Source organism: Artemia sp. Qi Xiang Cuo, chromosome 12 (genome assembly GCF_049724085.1).
Source record: "Artemia sp. Qi Xiang Cuo chromosome 12, ASM4972408v1, whole genome shotgun sequence".
NCBI lineage: Eukaryota > Metazoa > Arthropoda > Branchiopoda > Anostraca > Artemiidae > Artemia > Artemia sp. Qi Xiang Cuo.
Window position 1 is genome coordinate 33,447,133 of NC_142805.1, and position 22,424 is coordinate 33,469,556.

At 37.0% G+C, this 22,424-nt stretch overlaps 2 protein-coding genes across 2 annotated transcripts in view; one reads left to right on the forward strand and one right to left on the reverse strand.

Annotated features, from left to right (window-relative positions):
* The first annotated feature begins 13,387 nt into the window (after window positions 1-13,387).
* LOC148946039 (plasmolipin-like) overlaps window positions 13,388-22,424 on the forward strand; it is a 30,251-nt gene continuing 21,214 nt past the window's right edge. The window contains exon 1 of the mRNA XM_089097989.1: window positions 13,388-13,530. The gene's annotated coding sequence lies outside the window, so the exon portion shown is untranslated. The remainder of the gene's footprint in view (window positions 13,531-22,424) is intronic.
* Window positions 18,156-19,196, reverse strand: LOC148946040 (uncharacterized). Its single transcript, XM_089097585.1, has one exon. It carries the CDS (start codon window positions 19,194-19,196, stop codon window positions 18,156-18,158), a length of 1,041 nt encoding a protein of 346 aa, XP_088953711.1.

Below are 22,424 nucleotides of genomic sequence, written 5' to 3' on the forward strand. Positions count from 1 at the left end.
AATGAGCCCTTTCTGAGGTTTATGTTTGCATCCCTTCCATAAGAACCTTACAAGCTCCCAGGGCGTACGTTACAACGCCTGTCCCCGGGCCCTGGGCGGTTGTGTTGACATCAGAGTTTTATCACTTGACCTTTGAACTATTTTTAACAAAATGTCCGTCTCAAAATTTTTATCTGATGCATTTGGGGAATAAAGGGCGTGGGGGGGGCTAGTTGCCCTCCGATCTCTTTTGACTCTAAAAACGTGAACTATAACTTTTAATTTCAAATCAAGTGAACCCTCTCTGAAGTTTATACAAGCATCCCTTCTATAAGAGCCATATTTGCCCCCAGGACATAACTTGCAGTGCCTACCCCTGGGGTCGACACCGCAGTTTTCTTTATATGATGTTTGAACTATTTTTAACAAAATGGCTACCTCACAATTTTTTATCGGATGTATTTGGAGAAACAGGTGTGTGTGGGGGGGGGGGCTTGTTGTCCTCCGACCACTTTTGATTCTTAAATATGGGCACTAGAAATCTCGATTTACAATCGAATGAGTCCCCTTTGAAGCTTACACGAGCATCCCTTCCATAAGAACCTTGTATTCCCCCAGGGCATAGCTTAAAACGCCTGTTCCCGGGTCCTGGGGGGGGGTTGACATAGGAGTTTTGTTATCCGACCTTTGAATTATCAGAGGCAACGCTGTAGCGTTGCCTATAGTAAAGGCCATACGGCTCCAATGTTTTATTATTTATTAATTAAAAAAAAACTTTACATCCCCACTCTTTCCCTACTTGTCAGTTCTGAAACAAATTATCGAAAAAAGGTCCAAAATTATCCAAAACTTGACAGTTTCTTCTGCAAACTGGTCCATATAGCAATGCTTTGAAATTTCAGGTTTTTGACTTACCTTGTCGTTACAGAGAGTCGGAGCTTTCCTTTCGTTTAAAATTTCTCGTTTGTCCGAGGTATACTTTCATTGTCTATTCTTTTAACAAAAAATTAGATCCACTTGAAACCGGTGGTATGAGTATCGTGAGCCAAGGAGGAAAACATTGGACGGCTTTTAATGTATTTGGGGAAAAAGGGGCGTGGTGGGGTCTATTTACTCTAATCACTTTGACTCTTAAATTGAGTACTAGAAATTTTAATTTTCAATAGAATTAGACCCTCTAAAGTTTACACGACCACCCTTTCCCTAAAAACCTTCTATGCTATACTTTCAGAAATAAACTCGCGGTCTATACATAAATTTCGAAAGGTGCTCAAAACTTTACATCCCCACTCTTTCCCTACTTGTCAGTTCTGAAACAAATTATCGAAAAAAGGTCCTAACTTTTTTTCAAAAATCTTGTTTTTCATCTGCTCCTCGCGCTAAAGTGCCCCCCCACGCCCTTTTTCCCCAAATATATCAGATAAAAATTTTGAGATAACCATTTTGTTAAAATTAATTAAGAAAAACTTTCCGAAAAATAAGTTTTTCAAAGAAAAGTAAAGGCCCTTTTAAACTTAAGCTCAGGAGATACAAATACCTGTTAAAATTCAAACTCAAAACGACCAGAAATTACCATTAAAGCAATAAATGAAACCCAAAACGAACAGAAATTAAATAAACAATCATAGCAAAAAACATACAACAAGCAATAATATAAATGAATAAATAGATCTTGAAGCGAGTAATGATTTGATTTAATATGAAAATCAAGCTTAAAACGAAAAAAAATATTTTGCTATTAAAGTATAAATGAAACTTAAAACGAACAGAAATTAAATAAACAATCAATGCGAACAAACATACAATAAATATTAATGTAAATGAATAAATAAATCTTAAAACGAGTGAAACTTAAATTAAATATGCAAATCAAGTTTGAATCGAATAAAAATAACTACAAACAAGTTTGGGTATCGTCTCACTGCAGAAGCCTAAAACCTACTGCGTCATTGGCGCTTTACTGAAAACGAATTATATTACAAATGTTTTCATGAAAATTAATCTAAAAAACTAAAATAATTTTACAACCGAGATAACCAGTCACAGGCAGTACATAAAGCTATCCTTCCATTCACGCTCCAAAAGGGAGGATAATACGGGGTTGGGCAGACCTAACCTTCCATTTCCACTGGAAATGAGAGGATATCAGGGCGTCGGGTTTAGTGATAAGGGGTGGGTGGACAAGGCTGGCTGAGCAGAACAAAATCAGGAGTTTTTAGAAAAAGACCCAATAAAACATTAAAGCCTTATGGTCTTTTTGATCTTTTGTTTTCTACTGTCTAAAACTTAGTAACAGACAAAAATTAATTAAAAAAAACTAAAATAACTTTTCAAAAGAGATAACAATTAATAAGCACTATATAAAGATATCCTCACATTTGCAATACAGATGACATATGTTTAGGGAGTTGGGTTGTATCCTACGGTGTGGATGGACGGGGTTCGCTATGTAAAAACGTTTCGTTTGTGGTCCCGTTTTTTTTAATCTTAGCGCACGTCTAAAAAACAATAAAATAACAAAAACTTAGTGCACTTATGACCTTTAGTTTTCTATTGTCTGAAACATAGTAATGTAAGAAAATTAATTTAAAAAACTGAATTTATTTATTAATTTACATAAATATCTATGGTATGTTTGTTTGCATTGATTGTTTATTTAATGATTGTTTGATTGTTTATAGTACCCCAGGGCATAACTTACAACGCCTACCCCCGGGCCCTGGTGGGCTGTGTCGACCCCGGAGTTTTTTGTGATCAGAACTTTGAACTATTTTAACAAAATGTCTATATCAAAATTTTGGTCTGATGCGTTTAGGCCGAGGAGGAGGGAGAGGGGCTAGTTGCCCTTCAATCTCTTTTGACTCTTAAAAAGTGAACAAGAACTTTCAATTTTCAATCAAATGAGCCCTCTCTAAAGTTTATACGAGCATCCCTTCTATGAGAAATGATATGAAGGATCATTAAATTATACCCCTTGCGCTGAGGGCTTTGGGAGAGTTGTAGACCTCAAAGACCTAAAGTCTAGAAATTAAAACTACGTTTAATATCTTCGATATCTTCAAGTGTGCATTGCATTTGTTCGGGGAAAAGATGGGTGTGAGAGGGGGGTTAGTTATCCACAAATCAATTTCGACTATAAAAGAGAGTACAAGACCTTGGACTTTCTAACCGAATGAGCCATTTTTGAAGTTTCTACGACATCGCCTTCTATAAAAACCTTATATGTCCCCAGGGTATAACTTAAAACCCATGCCTTGAGGTTTGTGGGGGAGTGTCCTCGTCAAAAACATATTTTCTATGTTAAAATCAACTACGCTCTACAAAATGGCAAATTTTGTAAAAAAAATGGCAAAAAATCTCAAAATTTTGATTGGATGTGTTTGGGGGAATGATGGGCGAAGGGAGGGGGGGGGGGCTAGTTGCCCTCCAATCACTTTCGACTATTAAAAAGGGCACTAGCCCTTTGAATTTCCAATCGAATTAGCCTATTTTTAAGTTTCTACGACAAGGCCTTCTATTAAAACCTTATATGCCCCCAGGGCATAATTTAAAACCCTTGTCCAAAGGGTTGTGGGGGATTGTCCTCCTCAAAAACCTATTTTATATCTGGAAATCAACTACGCTGAACAAAATGGCTACCTCAAAATTTTGATTTGATGTGTTTGGGGGTATGATGGGCGGGGGGGGGCTAGTTGCCCTCAAATCCTTTTTGACTATTAATAGGGGCACTAGCCCTTCGGATTCTCAATCAAAAGAGTCTATTTTTAATCTTTTACGAAAAAACATTCTTTAAAAATCTTAAATTCCCCCACGGCATAACTTAAAACACTTTCCTTGAAGGTCCTGGGGGATTGTCCTCCTCAAAAACATGTTTTCTATGTGAAAATCAACTGCGCTGAACAAAATGGCTATCTAAATATTTTGATTTGATGTGTTTGGGGTAATGATGGGCGTGGGGGGGGGGCTAGTTCTCCTCCAATCACTTTCGACTATTAAAAAGGGTAACAGCCCTTTGAATTTCCAATCAAATGAGCCTTTTTTGAAGTTTCTGTGACGCCGCCTTCTATAAAAACCGGATATGCCCCCAGGGTACAACTTAAACGCCTTGCCTTATAGGATTTGAGGTATTGTCCTCCTCAAAACTTATTGCAAATCAGGAAATCCACTGCGCTGAACAAAATGGCTAACTCAACTTTTTGATTGGATGTGTTTGGGGAAATGATGGGACTGGGGGGGGGGGAGTTGCCCTGCAATCATTTTCGACTATTAAAAAGGGCACTAGCCCTTTAATTTCCAATCGATTGAGCCTTTATTGAAGTTTCTACGAAAACGCCTTCTATAAAAACCTTATATGCTCCCAGGGCATAACTTAAAACCCTTGCCCTGAGGGTTGTGGGGGAGTGTCCTCCTCAAAAATATACTTTCTATATGGAAATCAACTACGCTGAACAAAATGGAGGGGGGAGGAGGGGAGCTAGTTACACTCCAATAACTTGTGACAATTAGAAAGGGTCCCTAGCCTTTTGAATTTCCAATCGAATGAGCCTTTTTTGAAGTTTCTACGACAACGCTTTCTATAAAACCTTATAATCACCCCGGGAATAGCTTAAAAACCTTGCCCTGAGGGTTGCGGGGGAGTATCCTCCTCAAAAATATATTTTCTATCTGGAAATTAACTACGCTGAACAAAATGGATATCTCAAAAATTTGATTGTATGTGTTTGGGGGACTAATTGGCGTGGGGGGGGGCGAGTTCCCCACCAATTACTTTCGACTATTAAAAAGGGCACTAGCTTTTTGAATTTCCAATCGAATGAGCCTTTTTTGAAGTTTCTACGACAACGCCTTCTATAAATACCTTATATGCCCCCAGGGCATAACTTAAAATCCTTGCCCTGGGGGTTCTGGGGGAGTGTCCTATTCAAAAACATATTTTTATCTGGAAATCAACTACGCCGAACAAAATGGCTATCACAAAATTTTGATTGGATGTGTTTGGGGGACTGATTGGCGTGGGGGGGGGGGCTAGTTGCCCACCAATCATTTTCGACTATTGAAAAGGGCAAAAGAACTCCCAATTTCCAATCGAATGATCCCCCCTTGAAGTTTCTACGACAACCCCTTCCATATGAAGTGCCTCTGGGAAAAAAATAAATAAATAATAATAATAAAACATTGGAGCCGTATGGCCTTTGCTATAGGCAACGCTACAGCGTTGCCTCTGATTATTTATTTTTTTTTCCCAGAGGCATTTCATATGGAAGGGGTTGTCGTAGAAGCTTCAAAGGGGGGCTCATTCGATTGGAAATCGAGATCTCTCGATTTCCAATCGAATGAGCCCCCTTTGAAGCTTCTACGACAACCCCTTCCATATGAAATGCCTCTGGGATAAAAATAATAATAATAGTAATCAGAGGCAACGCTGTAGCGTTGCCTATAGTAAAGGCCATACGGTTCCAATGTTTTATTATTTATTTATTTATATTTTTTCCCAGAGGCACTTCATATGGAAGGGGTTGTCGTAGAAACTTCAAGGGGGGGTCATTCGATTGGAAATCGAGAGTTCTAGTGCCATTTTTAATAGTCTAAAATGATTGGAGGGCAACTAGCCCCCCCCCCCACGCCCCCCCTTCCCCCAAACACAACCAAACCAAAATTTTAGATAGCGATTTTGTTGAGCGTAGTTGGTTTCCAGATAGAAAATATATTTTTGAGGAGGACACTCCCTCACAACCCTCAGGGCAAGGGTTTTAAGTTATGCCCTGGGGGCATATATGGTATTTGCAGAATGCGTTGTCGTAGAAACTTTAAAAAAGTCTCATTCGATTAAAAATTAACGATGCTCGTTTCCATTTTAATAGTCAAAAGTAATTGGAGGGCACCTAGCCCCCCCCCCCCGCGCCCAGTATTCCCCCAACCACATCCAATCAAAATTTTGAGATAGCCATTTTGTTCAGCGTAGTTGATTTCCAGATAGAAAACACATTTTTGATGAGGATACTCCCCGACAACCCTCAGGGCAAGGGTTTAAGTTATGCCCTGGGGGCATATAATGTTTTTATAGAAGGCGTTGTCGTAGAAACTTCAAAACAGGCTCATTCGATTGGAAATTAAAGAGCTAGTGCCCTTTTTTTTTATAGTCGAAAGTGATTGGAGTGTAACTAGCCCCCTCCCCCCCACGCCCATTATTTCCCCAAACAAATCCAATCACAGTTTTCAGATAGCCATTTTGTTCAGCGGAGTTGATTTCCAGATAGAAAATATATTTTTGAGGAGGACACTCCCCCACAACCCTCAGGGCAAGAGTCTTAAGTTCTGCCCTGGGGGCATATAAGGTTTTTATAGAAGGCGCTGTCGCATAAACTTCAAAACAGGCTAATTCGATTGGAAATTAAAGGGCTAGTGCCTTTTTTAATAGTCGAAAATGATCAGAGGGCAACTAGCCCCTCCCACGCACACCATTGCCCCAATCACATCCTTTCAAAATTTTGATATACCCATTTTGTTGAGTGTAGTCGAATCTTCAATAGGAAATGTGTTTCTGTGGATAATACTATCCAACAGCCCTCGGGGCACGCGTTTTAAGATATGCCTTGGGGGTATAAGGTTTTTATAGAAGGCGTAGTCGTAGAAACTTCAAAACATGCTCATTCGATTGGAAATTAGAGGGGTAGTGTCCTTTTTAATAGTCGGAAGTGATTGGAGGGCAACTAGCCCCCCCCCCATGCCCATCATTTCCGCAAACACATTCAATTAAAATTTTGAGATATCCATTTTGTTCAGCGTAGTTGATTTCCAAATAGAGAATATTTTTTTGAGGAGGATACTCCCCCAAAACCCTCAGGGCAAGCGTTTTAAGTTATGCCCTGGGGGTATATAAGGTTTTTATAGAAGGCGTAGTCGTAGAAACTTCAAAACATGCTCATTCGATTGGAAATTAGAGGGGTAGTGTCCTTTTTAATAGTCTAAAGTGATTGGAGTGCAACTAGCCCCCCCCCCCACGCCCATCATTTCCGCAAACACATTCAATCAAAATTTTGAGATAGCCATTTTGTTCAGCGTAGTTGATTTCCGGATAGAAAATATGTTTTTGAGGAGGACACTCCCCCAGAACCTTCAGGGCAAGGGTTTTAAGATATGCCCTGGGGGCATAAAAGGTTGTTATAGAAGGTGTTGTCGTAGAAACTTCAAAAAAGGCTCATTTGATTGGAAATTGAAAGGGATAGTGCCCTTTTTAATAGTCAAAAGTGATTGGAGGGCAACTAGCCCCCCTCCCCCCCAAGCCCACCAATCCTCCAAACACATCCAATCAAAATTTTGAGATAGCCATTTCGTTCAGCGTAGTTGATTTTCGGATAGAAAACATATTTTTGAGGAGGACAATCCCCCACAACCCTTAGGGCAAGGGTTTTAATTTATGCCCTGGGGGCATATAAGAGTTTTTATAGAAGGTGTTGTCATAGAAACTTCAAAAAAGGCTTATTCGATTGGAAATTCAAAGGGATAGTGCCATTTTTAATAATCAAAAGTGATTGGAGGGCAACTAGCCCCCGCCCTACGCCCATCATTCCCCAAACACATCCAATCAAAATTTCGAGATAGCCATTTTTTTCAGCGTAGTTGATTTCCATATTGAAAATATATTTTTGAGGAGGACACTCCCACACAACCCTCAGGGCTAGGGTTTTAAGTTTTTCCCTGGGGGAATATAAGGTTTTTATAGAAGGCGTTGTTGTAGAAACTTTAAAAAAGATTCATTCGATTGGAAATTCATAGGGCTAGTGCCCCTCTTAATAGTTAAAAGTGATTGGCGGGCAACTATGCCCTGGGGCATAACTTTTTAAGGGGGGTTTATAACTTATGAGAAGGGGTTTTGTATGGGAAGAACACATAGGAAATCTATTATAATTATCCAATTATAAGGTTAAAATACATACTCTGTGATAGATACAAAATTGCTTTGGCACACAAATTCCTATTAAGGTCAATTCCAAACAGTCGTGATCTCTTTGTGTCAGCAAGTGAAATGGTCTAAACCCCCTTATTGGAGCTATTTTTTCAATCTATTCATTGTTGTCAATCGCTATCCACAATTTATGCACGCTGTGTATTGGTCATATATACTGTTTTTTTCAAAGAGCTAATGGTATAGACTTTGAAAAAAGCCTCGTTCGATTTAAATTGAAAGTTGTATATACGTTTTTAAGGTCAAGAATAATCGGACAGTAAGCACCCCCCCCCCATGCCATAAAAACTTGAAACTTTTTGCAATAAAAAACGAGCAAGAATTAATCAAAAAAAATTTCCGAAAAATAAGTTTTTCAAAGAAAAGTAAATGCCATATTAAACTTAAGCTCAGGAGATACAAATACCTGTTAAAATTCAAACTCAAAATGATCAGAAAATACTATTAAAGAATAAATTAAACCAAAAACGAACCGAAATTAAATAAAAAATCATAGCAAAAAATATACAGTAAGTAATAATATAAATGTTTAAATAGATCTTAAAGCGAGTAATGCTTAGATTGAATATGAAAATCAAGCTTAAAACGAAAAAAAATATTTTGCTATTAAAGTATAAATGAAACTTAAAACGAACAGAAATTAAATAAACAATCAATGCGAACAAACATACAATATATATTATTGTAAATGAATAAATAAATCTTAAAACTAGTGAAACTGAAATTGAATATGCAAATCAAGTTTGAATCGAATAAAAATAACTACAAACAAGAGTTTGGGTATCGTCTCACTGCAGAAGCCTAAAACCTACTGCGTCATTGGCGCTTTACTGAAAACGAATTTTATTACAAGTGTTTTCTTTTGTACTTAATATTGAAAATAAATATTAAAATTACAGTAAAATTTTTAACTGATGAGCTTTTAGCAATTAATATCATTGTGCATCAAATATTCAGTTTAATTTATTAGATCTTTTCAAGATTGGTCAAGACAAATATAGTTTCACTACAAGCAAAATTTGGATACTACCTCCTTCTTTAACTGCAAAAACCTAAAGCCTTCTGCGTCATTGGTGCTTCACTGAAAACGAATTACTCGTATATTACAAATTTATTATTTTCCAGTTCTTACAGCATTGAAAATGAAAATAAAAATTACAGTGAAAAAAAAATCTTGAACTGATGGATCTTTCAACAATTAATATCATTATATATCTAATATTCAATTTGATTTTGTTTATACTTTCCAAGACTGTTCAAGACTCATATAGTTTTACCATTTTTTTTAACTCTGCCGTTTTTTGTAACTAATCGTGTTAGTTTGTTATGAAAACATTCCACGGTTTCTAGACATTTCAATTTGAGCGGAAAACTGCACCTCAAACTTTGTGGAACATGCATTTTCTTGCATGAAACACCAAAATATAATAAAATGTCAAGTTTCGGAGTGTTACACCTCTCGCAAGCAAGTACCATTGGTATTTTTGAATCCGCAAGGTCAATTTAGGGGGTGGAGGGTAGGCTAAATCTTATAGTAGCCCCATTCAGTCGTGGTATGATTCACATTTTCAACACCTGGCGTCCGGACTAACATATAATCTACCAAGCACACAACTACCCAAAATCAATATCAATAAATAAACGAAACCCAAACCGAACAAAATCTAAAATAAATATTAGATTCAAACTCAAAATGAGCATAAAGTAATATGAGAAGGGTTCAAAACCCCCTTTGGTTTCTAAAAGCCAGAATATAATTCGTACTTTATAGAAAAAAAATGTGAATTGCCAATTTAATATACATATGCTGATATTTATTCCGTAAAATCTTAATTAACTTTGGATTTCTTAAAGTTATAAAAGTAAGAATATTCCAAAGAATTGTTTTCAGCAAAGCACAAATGATGCAGTAAATTTTAAGCTTATGCAGTGACACGATGCCCAAACGCTTGTTGGTAGTTATTTTTATTCGATTCAAACTTGATCTGCATATTCAATTTCAGTTTCACTCGTTTTAAGATTTATTTATTCATTTACATTAATATATATTGTATGTTTGTTCGCATTGATTCTTTATTTAATTTCTGTTCGTTTTAAGTTTCATTTATACTTTAATAGCAAAATATTTGTTGTCGTTTCAAGCTTCATTTTCATATTCAATCAAATCATTACTCGCTTTAAGATCTATTTATTCATTTATATTATTGCTTGTTGTATGTTTTTTGCTATGATTGTTTATTTAATTTCTGTTCGTTTTGGGTTTCATTTATTCTTTAATAGTAATTTCTGGTCGTTTTGAGTTTGAATTTCCTGAGCTTAAGTTTAAAAGGGCCTTTACTTTTCTTTGAAAAACTTATTTTTCGGAAAGTTTTTCTTAATTAATTTTAACAAAATGGTTATCTCAAAATTTTTATCTGATATATTTGGGGAAAAAGGGCGTGGGGGGGGGGCACTTTAGCGCGAGGAGCAGACGAAAAACAAGATTTTTGAAAAAAAGTTAGGACCTTTTTTCGATAATTTGTTTCAGAACTGACAAGTAGGGAAAGAGTGGGGATGTAAAGTTTTGAGCACCTTTCGAAATTTATGTATAGACCGCGAGTTTATTTCTGAAAGTATAGCATAGAAGGTTTTTAGGGAAAGGGTGGTCGTGTAAACTTTAGAGGGTCTAATTCTATTGAAAATTAAAATTTCTAGTACTCAATTTAAGAGTCAAAGTGATTAGAGTAAATAGACCCCACCACGCCCCTTTTTCCCCAAATACATTAAAAGCCGTCCAATGTTTTCCTCCTTGGCTCACGATACTCATACCACCGGTTTCAAGTGGATCTAATTTTTTGTTAAAAGAATAGACAATGAAAGTATACCTCGGACAAACGAGAAATTTTAAACGAAAGGAAAGCTCCGACTCTCTGTAACGACAAGGTAAGTCAAAAACATGAAATGTCAAAGCATTGCTATATGGACCAGTTTGCAGAAGAAACTGTCAAGTTCTGGATAATTTCTATGGACTGACTCCAATTTTATAAGTCACATATAAGACCCCATATTGACTATGGGCTCATCGTCTATGGTGCATGTGCAAAGAGCTAGATGCAAAAAATTGAAACAATTCAAAATGATATAATACGTCTCATATTTGGTCTTAGGAAACCCACAAGCACCAAGTTTCTGCTCATTGAGAGTGGATTAACAGCAATAAGGGTGAGACGTAGCTTTCTCTCTATAAAATATCTTAGAAAAATTTAATCAAATCGCTCACACACTCTGCATAATTGCTTGAAAAATCCAGCTATGTATTGAGGCATTACAGATGAGTACGCCAATATTCAGAAGAAGTTCCTTGTACCTGTAAAGTCTATTGCACCTACTTTCCCCCAATCCCCTCCATAGAATTGGTCAATTCCCATAATAAATACTGATTTCTCAAAGTGGACTAAAGATTTAACCCCCATTGCTTTTGTCCAGAAAAAATTCGCTGAACTTAATATAATTACTTATAAAAACCATTTTAAAATTTTTGTTGATGAGTCCAAACTGAATGAGAAGGTAGCAAGTGGTGCTTTCCTTCCTCACCTGAACATTGTAATGGGTAAGAGATTGTATAATAATGTATCTATAATGTCTGCAGAGCTAAATGCCATAATCATGGCATTAGAATACCTTATGGAAAACCAACTTTTGATTGCTAATTCAAATAATATTATTGTTTATTCTGACTCTTTGTCAAGCCTTGAGTTGCTGTCTTCAGCTTCTCAGTATAAGTTTGATGTTGACACTTATCATTGTCTTAGTATTATCGATAATCTTGCTTCAAGTGGCATAAGAACTTATCTTCAGTATATTCCTAGCCACTCTGGTATAAGTGGTAATCATCAGGTTGATGAAATAGCAAAAAATGATATAAATATTGACCAGCCAAGTGGGAGACCAATCCCCATTAGAGATATTTACCGATGGAGACTATCAGATGTTATGTTTAATAAGAATAATCCTAATCTTTCCCCCTTTCCCAACAATGGATTTTTCTAAAATGTATCATAGAATTTGTTCTGGATCAAATGGACTAAATTTTTTTTGCATTCTCTTATCAGTTTCCTAATTCAAGTGGTTCAGTTCCCTTGTCCCCTCTTTACAGGTATTGTAATAATGAAAATTAAGCAATTGACTACTGCCTATTTGAATGTAATACGCTGACGTCTGCACAGCATACCTTGCATTGTAAACTGTTAAAGTGCTTCAAGCACCACAAAATCTCAGTATCAGCCGAGAACCTAGCTAACTATACCTGCACACAGAGCACAGAAATCGATATCTATCATCTTATATTTGAACTCCTTGAGTCAAAAGACCTACTGAAAGATATCTGAGGATATCTAATAAATAAAAGGCAACCAAGCCAGTAGCTCTGTAGCCCACAAAGTGAAGCAAAAGGAAAAGGGCTAAATAGTATCAACTGAAAAGCCTGCCTGTGTGAAATAGAAGAAGAAGACTGACCCGAATCAAGAATTTCATAGCATAAGCGAGCGTATTCGCACCTTTTAGCAATTTAGCTGCGGACTGAATTAAAGTAAACAAACTAATTTCTAACTGGTATAAAAAAAACAGCTGATTCCTGACTCTGTGCAAAAATAAACCAAGTCCAAGATGTAAAACTTCCCTGAATTGCTATGGACTGACTTGATGAAAAGCAAACTAAGCACAGATACAAAGTTCCGAATGCTGTGAATGGATTGATGCGAAAGCGAGCTAACTCTAAGTTGTAGGGGTTTTGTAGCCTTTCCGTGGACTGAGTCCGCAAAAAAGCGAGATAAATCCCAGTTCGGTTAGAATTTAAGCAATTGATAAGAAGCTAAAAAGATTTAAATCCTCAGTCTGGAGGATAATTTCCTGATTAGACACTTAGACTAGATGTTCAAGTGTCGTAAAAATTTAAATTGGATCCAATATTTTGTTTTTTCCCTAAATTATTGGCTCAGAGCAATTTATCAGTAAAGGGCTAGGTACACGTAGCTGATCTCGGGAACTGATTTCAGTATAAGTGGACAAACGATAGCGGTAAGAAAATTTTGTTGAAAGAAAAATCTATTGCGTATAATTTTCAAAACAAAAAAATCATGGACACAAATAGTCAACTGGAATTTATTAATAGTTGCTTGATTGATCTCAGCTTAGTTCTCAGTTTAGTTCTGAGCTCAGTTGTGGGGTCTTTCTCCACAGATGCCTCTGGCTGACTATTTATTTGTAGCCCTATTTTTTTGTGTAATGATCATGATGAAAATCAACGCTGATGTTGTAAATCGGCACCGAAACGTAGAAAACTTTTCAAGCTCAGATCGACGCCGATTTCGTTTAAAATCGGCGCTGATTTGGAATTCAGTTCCCGAAATCAGCTACGTGTGCCCAGCCCTTAAGCGGCCATGCCTAATATTTCATTGGCGACAGTTCACTATTAGAGACTTATATATTTAAAAGAAGTAGAAGAAAAATGATGATTCATTGAGGTTGATTTATCTATCATCTGTCGAGAATTTGTCAAAAGTCTGATCTTTTTAGGACTTCACCTTCTTTTTTCAGAATCTTCTAATGTAAGTACACCCCAAGAGTGACTTTCTCTGCATCTTGTCTGACTTCCATAACTTGGTGTTTCTCAGTAGGCTAGGCATAGATAGCAGGCTATACTAGGCTAGTAGGCTATTTCCTTTAGTTAGGGTAGCTCAGTGCAAAGTGATTCTTTATTGATAGTTAAAACTAGCCTAAACTCTCAGTTTAGGGATATTTAGCCTAGAGAAAAGTTAATACAAGTAACAGTAGGCCTAGGCCTATAGGCTAAGCTTAGAATTATGGCCATTGAGAAGGTGACATTGTTGTCTAATAAAAAAAGTCTTGGTAAATTTTTACCAAATCATATTATTGAGTTAGGAATAAAGTGAATACACGATTTGATGTGTTTTTTTTTATGCTGATTACAAATATAATAATCATTTCTATTAGAAATGAATTGTAGCCCCCCCCCTATATATGCCAATTCAGGTTATATATTTCTACATTAGGGGGGGGGGGTGGGGGTAAAGTTTAAACTTACCTCCCATTTACATCAGAAATAAAATTTGCCCCCAACCCCCCAAATGTAGAAATATATACCCTGAATCAGCATATATAGGGGGGGGGGGGGGTTTAAAATTCATTTACAATAAAAATGATTTTTATATTTGTAATCAGCAGAAAAAAAGGCATCAAATGGTATATTCACTTTATTTGAAACTCAATAATATGATTTGGTAAAAATTTACCCAAGTCTTAGGCCTACTTCATAATATGTAGAAAAATTGTATTTAACTCATTTGGAAGGTATTTCCACTACACCTAACCCCCTATACCCCCCACTTTCCTTGATGTACAAATATATAGCCCAAATTAGCCTATTCCCCATACATTTTGCCATGTATCACTCTTGTTTGGATTTATCAACTGCTCAACATTTACTGGCTGCCTGACCTATAAATTGAGTCAACACTGACAAAATCAAGACATTAAAAAACACATGGGAAATAGACTGTAGCCTATAATGTTGGCTAGGCTATATATTTGCTAATTAGGGGAGATGGAGAGTATAGTACATCTACTGGTAACCAGGGATGGCTTGAAAAATCCAGGTCAGGGGAGTGAGACCCTCTAATTTCAACAATGGGTGCCCATAAGCTGATTTTTAGGGGGGGGGGGCTTACCTGGTCTAATCTGCACTTCCAATATTGTATTTAGACCCTGGCACCATGCTCACACATGCATTGAGGCGCATGGATGACTACCACCAGTGTTGTAATGCTGCTGCCTGCCAAGGTGGCAGCATTTCACTGAGTTTGAATTGATTTGAGTCAGTTCTCTATTGTGCAACTGCAACATTGGACCTTTTCTTGTGTGGTTAAGAATTTTGATTTTCCTGCTTAGAAATCAAGTCCAGTTTTCAAAATTAAACAAACAAGTATGCACACAAATAGTTTGCAAGAATTCTTTGTGCTTCCAGGGTGAGTTTTATTCAACACTTGTTCTTGTAGCACATCCATTGAATTGACAGTTGCCTTTCAAACAGACACAGAGTCCTTGCCCTAGGCAGGTGTTTATAAATACTGAGGTTTTGATTCTGTGGCATAGCAGCATTACTTGAAATGGTAGGTTCTGAAAATTCTTAAGTTCCTAACTGTTAAACTCTGAATTTAACATTGAGGACAATTAATGTGTTTCTATATTTGTCATAAAACCACAGGAGGGGTAATAACTAGGAGTAGACTGGGAAGTGTCTAATTACAGGATGAGGACCTATTTCAGACATTGACAGAAATGAATAAGAAAGAAACTACAAATGCAGGTGTCCCTAATCATCATCTCAATAGTTATGTCTATTATACCACCTGGAAAATTAATTTTTCTCTACTAGATGTGTCTTAATTTTTTTAATATGTGTTTCATTAGGTTGAATATTTTACCCATACACAATGGTAACTGTTTTAAATGCACAGACAGTTAATAATTGAGGCCTAATTGTAATTGCAAATTTTTAGCTTGAGTCTAATCCTAGAAAATAGGCTATTGCCTAATCTTGAGCAAAGGATCTTAAAATAGAAGCATCTCAATTGTGGACAGATTCAATTCCTGACATGTGTTGTGAAAAAGAGTAATCATACTTAAATAGACTTGGCTATAAGATTGTAGTCAGCCAATCCCAACTATCTGCATCTGATCCAAGATTAAGAACCTGCTGTCCTTGTTTAGGGAAGATACATTTTAGTCAAAACATTTGTCCAAGATCACAAACTGTCCAAGTACCTAAGGTTTTTACCCTAAATCCTCTTTCATGTAATAGATATGATCTGTCTGTTCCAGCCACTTTCATACATTACCTCTCCCACTACTCATAGTTATCACACTGACCTCTGCAGTAGGTTCCACCTTCCAGCTTCTTTTGCTTTAGTGAGTATTTTCTTGTAGATTTGAACCGACTTTTCTACAAGCCCATTGGATCTTGGGTATATGGGGCTAGATGTTTTCAAGCTGATTCCCCAGGACTGAGCAAAATCTTTGAATTCCTGGGAGAAGAGTTGTGGACCGTTGTCAGAGGATATGAGCTGGGGAATCCCAAAATGTGAAAAAATGGTTTTCATTTTTTCTATAATGGTGGACAAAGTTTGGCTTGGCAATTTTTCAACTTCAAAAAACCTACTATAATAATCACTGATTATGAGGTAGCATGCTCTGTTCCACCCAAATAGGTCAATACTGAGGTGTTGCCATGGGATTGATGGTATCTGGCTGCTTCTTAGCAGTTCCTTCTGGTTGTTGGCAGCAAACTTCAAACATATTTCACAATTCTGGACAAACCTCTCTATATCAGCATTCATCTTTGGCCAGTATACAATCATTCTTCTGTGCATTTTAGTTTTGTCTATTCCCAGGTGAGCATGGTGGAGTTGGTGTAGAATGTTGATTCTCAGCATGTGAGGTATGATGATCTGCTGGCCTTTCAATAGCAGACCATTGTGGACACTCAGTTTGTGCTGGATATTCCAGAAGGCCAAAATTTCCATTGGGCAAGACTGACGTTTTGACGGCCAACCATCACGTACAAGGGATGCAAGTGTTGCTAGTTGGGCATCTTGGAGTGTCTCATGCTGGATTTCCTCAAGTTTAGAGTTGCTCACTGGTAAGGATTTCATCACTGTATGGACATAAACTTTGATGTCGTTCTGTAATTGAGTGTCCCTGTCAGGTAAGTGAAGACGTGAAAGTGCATCAGGTATTGGTATTTCTGCTCCAGGGCTGTATTGGACGTCTAAGTTGTAGGGCTGAATCTGTATCATCATTTGCTGGAGCTGGGTGGGTGCATCATGGAGTGGGCATGTCAGGATAGTCTTTAGTGGGTAATGGTCAGTTGTAACAAAGACTTTGCAACCATAGATGTAGTGGTGGAAGTGTTTGCATCCAAAAACGATGGCATACAGCTTTTTTTCCATCTGTGAACAGTTCTGCCTGTCTTGCTTAGCGCCCGTGAAGCAAAACCAAATATTTTACCTTTCAAGGATAGTTCAGCTCCCAGCCCGTGTTTCGATGCGTCGACCTTAAGGTTCAGTGTTTTGCAATCATGTTCAAAAAAAGATAAGCTGTCTGATATGGACTTTTTTATTTCTTCCATCAATGATTTGTGGACAGCTTCCCACTTGAATTCTGTGGCTTTTGTCAGGTCTCTCAATGGCTTGTTCTTTGAAGATAGATCAGGTATGCATTTTGATAGAAAATTCAACATTCCGAGTAACGTCTGTAGCTCCTCTTTTGACTTGGGATTCGGCATATCCCTTATTGCTTTTATTTTTTCAGGATCAGGCTTTATTCCTTCTTTGCTGATGATATGTCCAAAGTATTTGACCTGATCTTTTGCAAATTTGCATTTGTTGAATCAAATTCCGGTTTCTTTAGCTCTGTTGAGAACTGCAGTAAGCCTTTTGTCATGCTCTTTACTGGATTTTCTGTATACTAAGATATCATCCACAAGTATTCTGATGCCTTTAAGACCTTCAAATGCTTCTTCCATTTTCCTGTGGAACTCATCTTGTGCCAACACAAGGCCAAAGGGATATCTCTTCCATCTATAGCGTCCAAATATTGTGCTGAAAGTTATTAGGTATGAAGATCGAGTAAAGAGTGGTAGTATGCAATAGCCTGAGCGAGCGTCTAACTTGCTGAAAATAACTGCTCCATCTATCTCGGCAACAGCATCCTCAAAGGTTGGGATAGGGTAGTGTGGACATTTTATGGCTTTATTAAGGTCCATAGGATTAATAGATAATCTGACAGTTCCATCCTTTTTATCAACCATTACCCTGGTATTCGCCCAATCTGTTGGTTCGCAGGCCTTTTCAATGAGGTCAAAGGATTATAGTTTATCTTGTTAGCTTTTAAGAGTTTCTTGTATTGCTAGTTTTGCTGTTACAGATGGGTGTATAGTTGGGGTTGCAGTGTCCTTCAAACGTATCTTACATTCTGTTTCAACTTTCCCTATGCCCTTAAACATATTAACATTTTCAGCTTCTGGGGACTGTTCAATGTTCAGAACAAGCTTGATCAGGTTCAGGTCTTTGCTTGTTTTGAGGCCAAGTATGGGTGTGGTATTTGATTTGACTATGTAGAATACATGTGATTGTATAGGTCCATTTTTGTAGCTTCATGACAGGCTGCATACCCCAAGGTAGGGTATGGCTGACCCACAATAGCTGGTGAGTCGTTGAGTGGCTTTGGATAGCTTTGGCTTTTCTGACAGTTTACTTAAGTATTGCAATGGGAGTATGTTGACCTGAGCACCAGTGTCAACCTTAAATTTGATCTTCAGCTCTCTACTGACAGATATTTCTGCAAAGACTTCATCACTGCTGGAGTCTTTTCCAATTGTATATAGAAATACCTCGGTTTCTTCCTGATTTCGCAATTCACTAGTGAAACTAAGGCTCTCTGTTGCACCATTGCCAACAGCATTCACTGCCTTGCTTCTGCAGACTTTGGCAAAGTGGTTACTCTTTTTGCACTTTGAACATGTTTTTCCTTTAGCAGGGCATATGTGTTGGGGAGAGTATGTGCCAACACAGAAGTAGCACTCTGCTTTCTTATGAGGCGGATAGTATTTGCTTTTTGAAATGACATCCACTTCTTGCTTGATTTCTTTCTGTTCAAATGTTTTGAGTTGCGCTTGGGTCGATTCATGTGCATGACAAATTGTGACAGCTTGGGTAAGTGTAAGAGTGTCACCAATTCCCAAGAGTTTCTCACACAGCCTAGGATTTGTCACTCCACATACTATTTTGTCTCTCACCCTCTCACTTTCATTAGTATATCCAGCTGGTTTGACTAGAATTTTTAGTTCTGTTATGTATTTCTCAACATTTTCAGTATCTCTTTGGTCTCGCTTTTTGAAGATGTAGCATGAGAACACTTGGTTTTTCTTTGGGGCTGCATACTCTCTGAACTTTTTCAAATACACCTTGAATTTGTCTTTATCTGCTTCTGTGAGCTCAAATGTGCTGAATGTCTCTCGCCCTTGATTACCAACCCATATGAGAAGGTAGCCACATAGCACTTTCTCTGACTTTTCAGCAAGGGGACCTTTGCACATCAGTGTTGCATGACTCTCGAACTTGGTCCATTTAGAAGCAAGATCATTGGTGTTCCAGTTGATTGAAGGTTGACTTATATCCATGACTTCTGACACCATGTTGAATTCTTTGATTCAATAGTTTAATTTAGACCCAAGCACCTATAATAAAATAAGCACATAATAAGCACAAGCAAGCAATATAAGCAAAAGCATACACAAGTAATACATAAGCAAACACAAGCAAATATAATAGATAATGCTACATGTATGAACTGCTATTTGTGTATATTGAAAGACGTTTCTTCAAAGTGGACCACTGCTGGACACTCTTGTTAATGTCAATGACATTGGTCAGGTCTTTCTCATTCACCATCAGCATGAGGGAATCTAGTCTAGAATCAATAATGGCAGTTCCCAGCAAATTCTTAACAAACTTGAGCTTGCTAAATGTTCTTTCAGCAGCAGCAACTGCACTAGGTGCCATCACATCCAATTTGCAAATTTGATTTGCTTGCTTAAGCTGGTGTTGCCATCAATTTCCTTCACCTATGACTTCTCTGAAGCAAGTAGCAACATGGCAAAACTGAAACAGAACTTCAAAATCTGCATAAAAAGCAGTAGAATCTGGAGTTCTTTCTTGGTTTGGAAACAACTTTGTTGCTAGCTCAATATCTGCAATTGGAACCATTAGTTTTAAAGAAGGCTGAAGTAAGAACCAAAATGGCTGAAAGTTGACAAGAACCTTGGCCTATATTGACCCCTTCTCATCATTTGTGTTGATCAATGGCATGACAGCAAAAATTGCCATTAAGAGCCAGGGACAAACATTTGGAATATTTTCCTATATAATTTCTGTCCATTATAAATTTTAACACTGCTCAATACTTTCATTCCAGGCAAAAACTTACCTCCCAACTTGAATTAGGTATCCCAGTGTATTCAAAAGCACTCCTGTCCTGGGGAAAAAAATTCTGAGTACACAGCCAACTCTTACTTGTTCTTCCCAAAGCCGCGTTTTCAGACACTGCAGGTCTCATTGGACACATGTTGTGCAACAAGCGTTTTTAAAATGTGGGTTCTATCACCAAAGAACAATGTTGGAACCTGCTCTGCTGAAAACACCTTATGGTGGGATTGAAGACAAGAATTCAAAAATTGTATATTATGAACTTCTAAACCAATATAGACTCTAGTAACTTAAGGTTTAAAAAGAAAAAAATATAAATAAAAAAGTACAAAGATATTTGTTTGTTAGCTATGCTTCAGATTTTCATTGATTTTAACTGTTTTCCATAAAGATAATTTAAATTTTGTAAGCTGTTTCTATTATTGCATTTCAACTGCATCTTAAAGAGATGCATAAATTGGAAATATTGTGAAAGATTGAATTTATGGATACTGTAAACTTGGGTTTGTAGTTGATTTTTAAATTTAACGCCAATTACTATGAACCCCATGTTTGAACTTGGTACTAAAGCAGGTTCCAGATTTGAGAAACCTGGGTTTGAACATGATGGCATAAAACGGTTGATAGCAGACTCGTGTAGAACCCAGACTTCTGAAAACGACTGGTACAGAACTGGGTTTTAACCTTGTTGGAACCTGGTGCCTGAAAACGCAGCACAAGTAATGTTTCTGTCTTAATCTTGTATTGTAATCGATTTTTTTTCATTGTCCTGTATGCACTTGCCTTGAAGGGGTTTCTTGGGCTTCTCTTCTTTGAACTCTAATTACTTTTCCATTGTGCTTAGAAATTTCTTGCCTTCTTTTCTACACATAGTCAAAGTTTGACTGACACTCCATGTATGTAACCTTGTCTCTTGCTTTTTGTCTGTTCATATGATCTTTTCATGCTTCAGTTGAATATTCCGAACCTATTGAACCATCAAACAGAAATAAATCAAATGCGAACATAAACAGATTTTAAGGCAAGTTGCTAATATACCAGTCCATTCCCTTTAAACCTGGTTTAATTCAAATGACTCCGTTTAAATCCAAAATTGCTAAAAATAAAATTACAAAGCTAAATAGTGCTAAAATCAACCATTTCTCTACTGAGAAGTCAGAAAATCCCAAAGTCTTTTCAGGAGAAGGAAAATTCAATGTGGACTGTCTCTGACTGAATTGAGTGCCAAAGAACTGCAGAAGGTCAAAATAAACAACTTAAATGATTTCATAAAAAGTAGAGTTAGATCTGAGGTTTTTAAAGCATGAATTGCTACCAATCCAGTCCCTATAAACTATATTAAAAATAAACGACTCCATTTAAAAACGAAATAAAAAAAATAAATTAGATGATAAAAGAAAATGACTTTATTCTATTTAGATGCAAATTTGGTTTTTGGTATCTATGCCTGAAGCTGAGTTTTGTCAAGTTCAGCCATTCCTTTACTGTAAATTTTGGAAATACATAAGTCTTTCTATGAAAAGGAAATACAACTTAGACTGTCTCAGAACTGAGCACCTGGGACCTCAATGATGTCAAAAATAAACAACTTATATGGCTTTTTGAAAACCAGAGTGGTGAGATAACTTTATGCCTTTTTATGCTCTTTCATAATTCAATAATTGCTTCAGAGGGAAATTACATTTTGAGCCCTTAACAGGGCCCCAAAAGCTAAGACATTCCATAGGAGGCAAACCAAAAGTTTAATAATATGTTTCTTGTGATAACTGTCCAAATTCCAGCAAAATTGTTTTCATAGTAATATTAATATTTCAAGACAATGAAAATAATAATTACCATTCCTGGATCAGCTACAAATGATAATTTTTTCTCACTAGCCAGTTTTTTTTTGGAAACATATTTTTAAAGTTTTGTCTACTATGGGCTGTTTAGGGCCCTTTAAGGGCTCAAAATGTAATCCCCCCAAACAATAATTGAATTACAAAAGAGCATAAAAAGGGCATCAAGTAGTGTTCACTTTAATCCAGGTTAAATTATGTTGAAAACTGCATATTTACCAAAGTACCTTCAAAATAGATTAACTACAACTTTTCTGTATATTATACCTCAAATTACCTTAAATTGTGAGACCACTTCTTGACTTAGTAACCCGCCTTGCTGGCTCTTTTTACAAAGGTAACATGCAGTTGATTGAAGGTATATAAAGGAGGGCCACCAAGTGCATCTCTGGAATGGCAAGAAATCGTACAGTGAAAGGCTATCTAACCTAAAAATTCCATCTTTGACCTTCCATTGCAAACACAGTGACATGCTACTCACATATAAATTTGTAAATCAACCCCAAAATAAGCTCTTTTCTCAGTTACCCAACAAAAGACAAGCACAAGGTCATTCTAAGAAGCATAATTTGCATTTTGGAGTGAAATAAGGTCCAATGT

Excerpts from the sequence above, each read along its gene's own strand:
- LOC148946040 (XM_089097585.1), bottom strand. The coding sequence starts at position 19,196 with ATGGTGTCAGAAGTCATGGATATAAGTCAACCTTCAATCAACTGGAAC.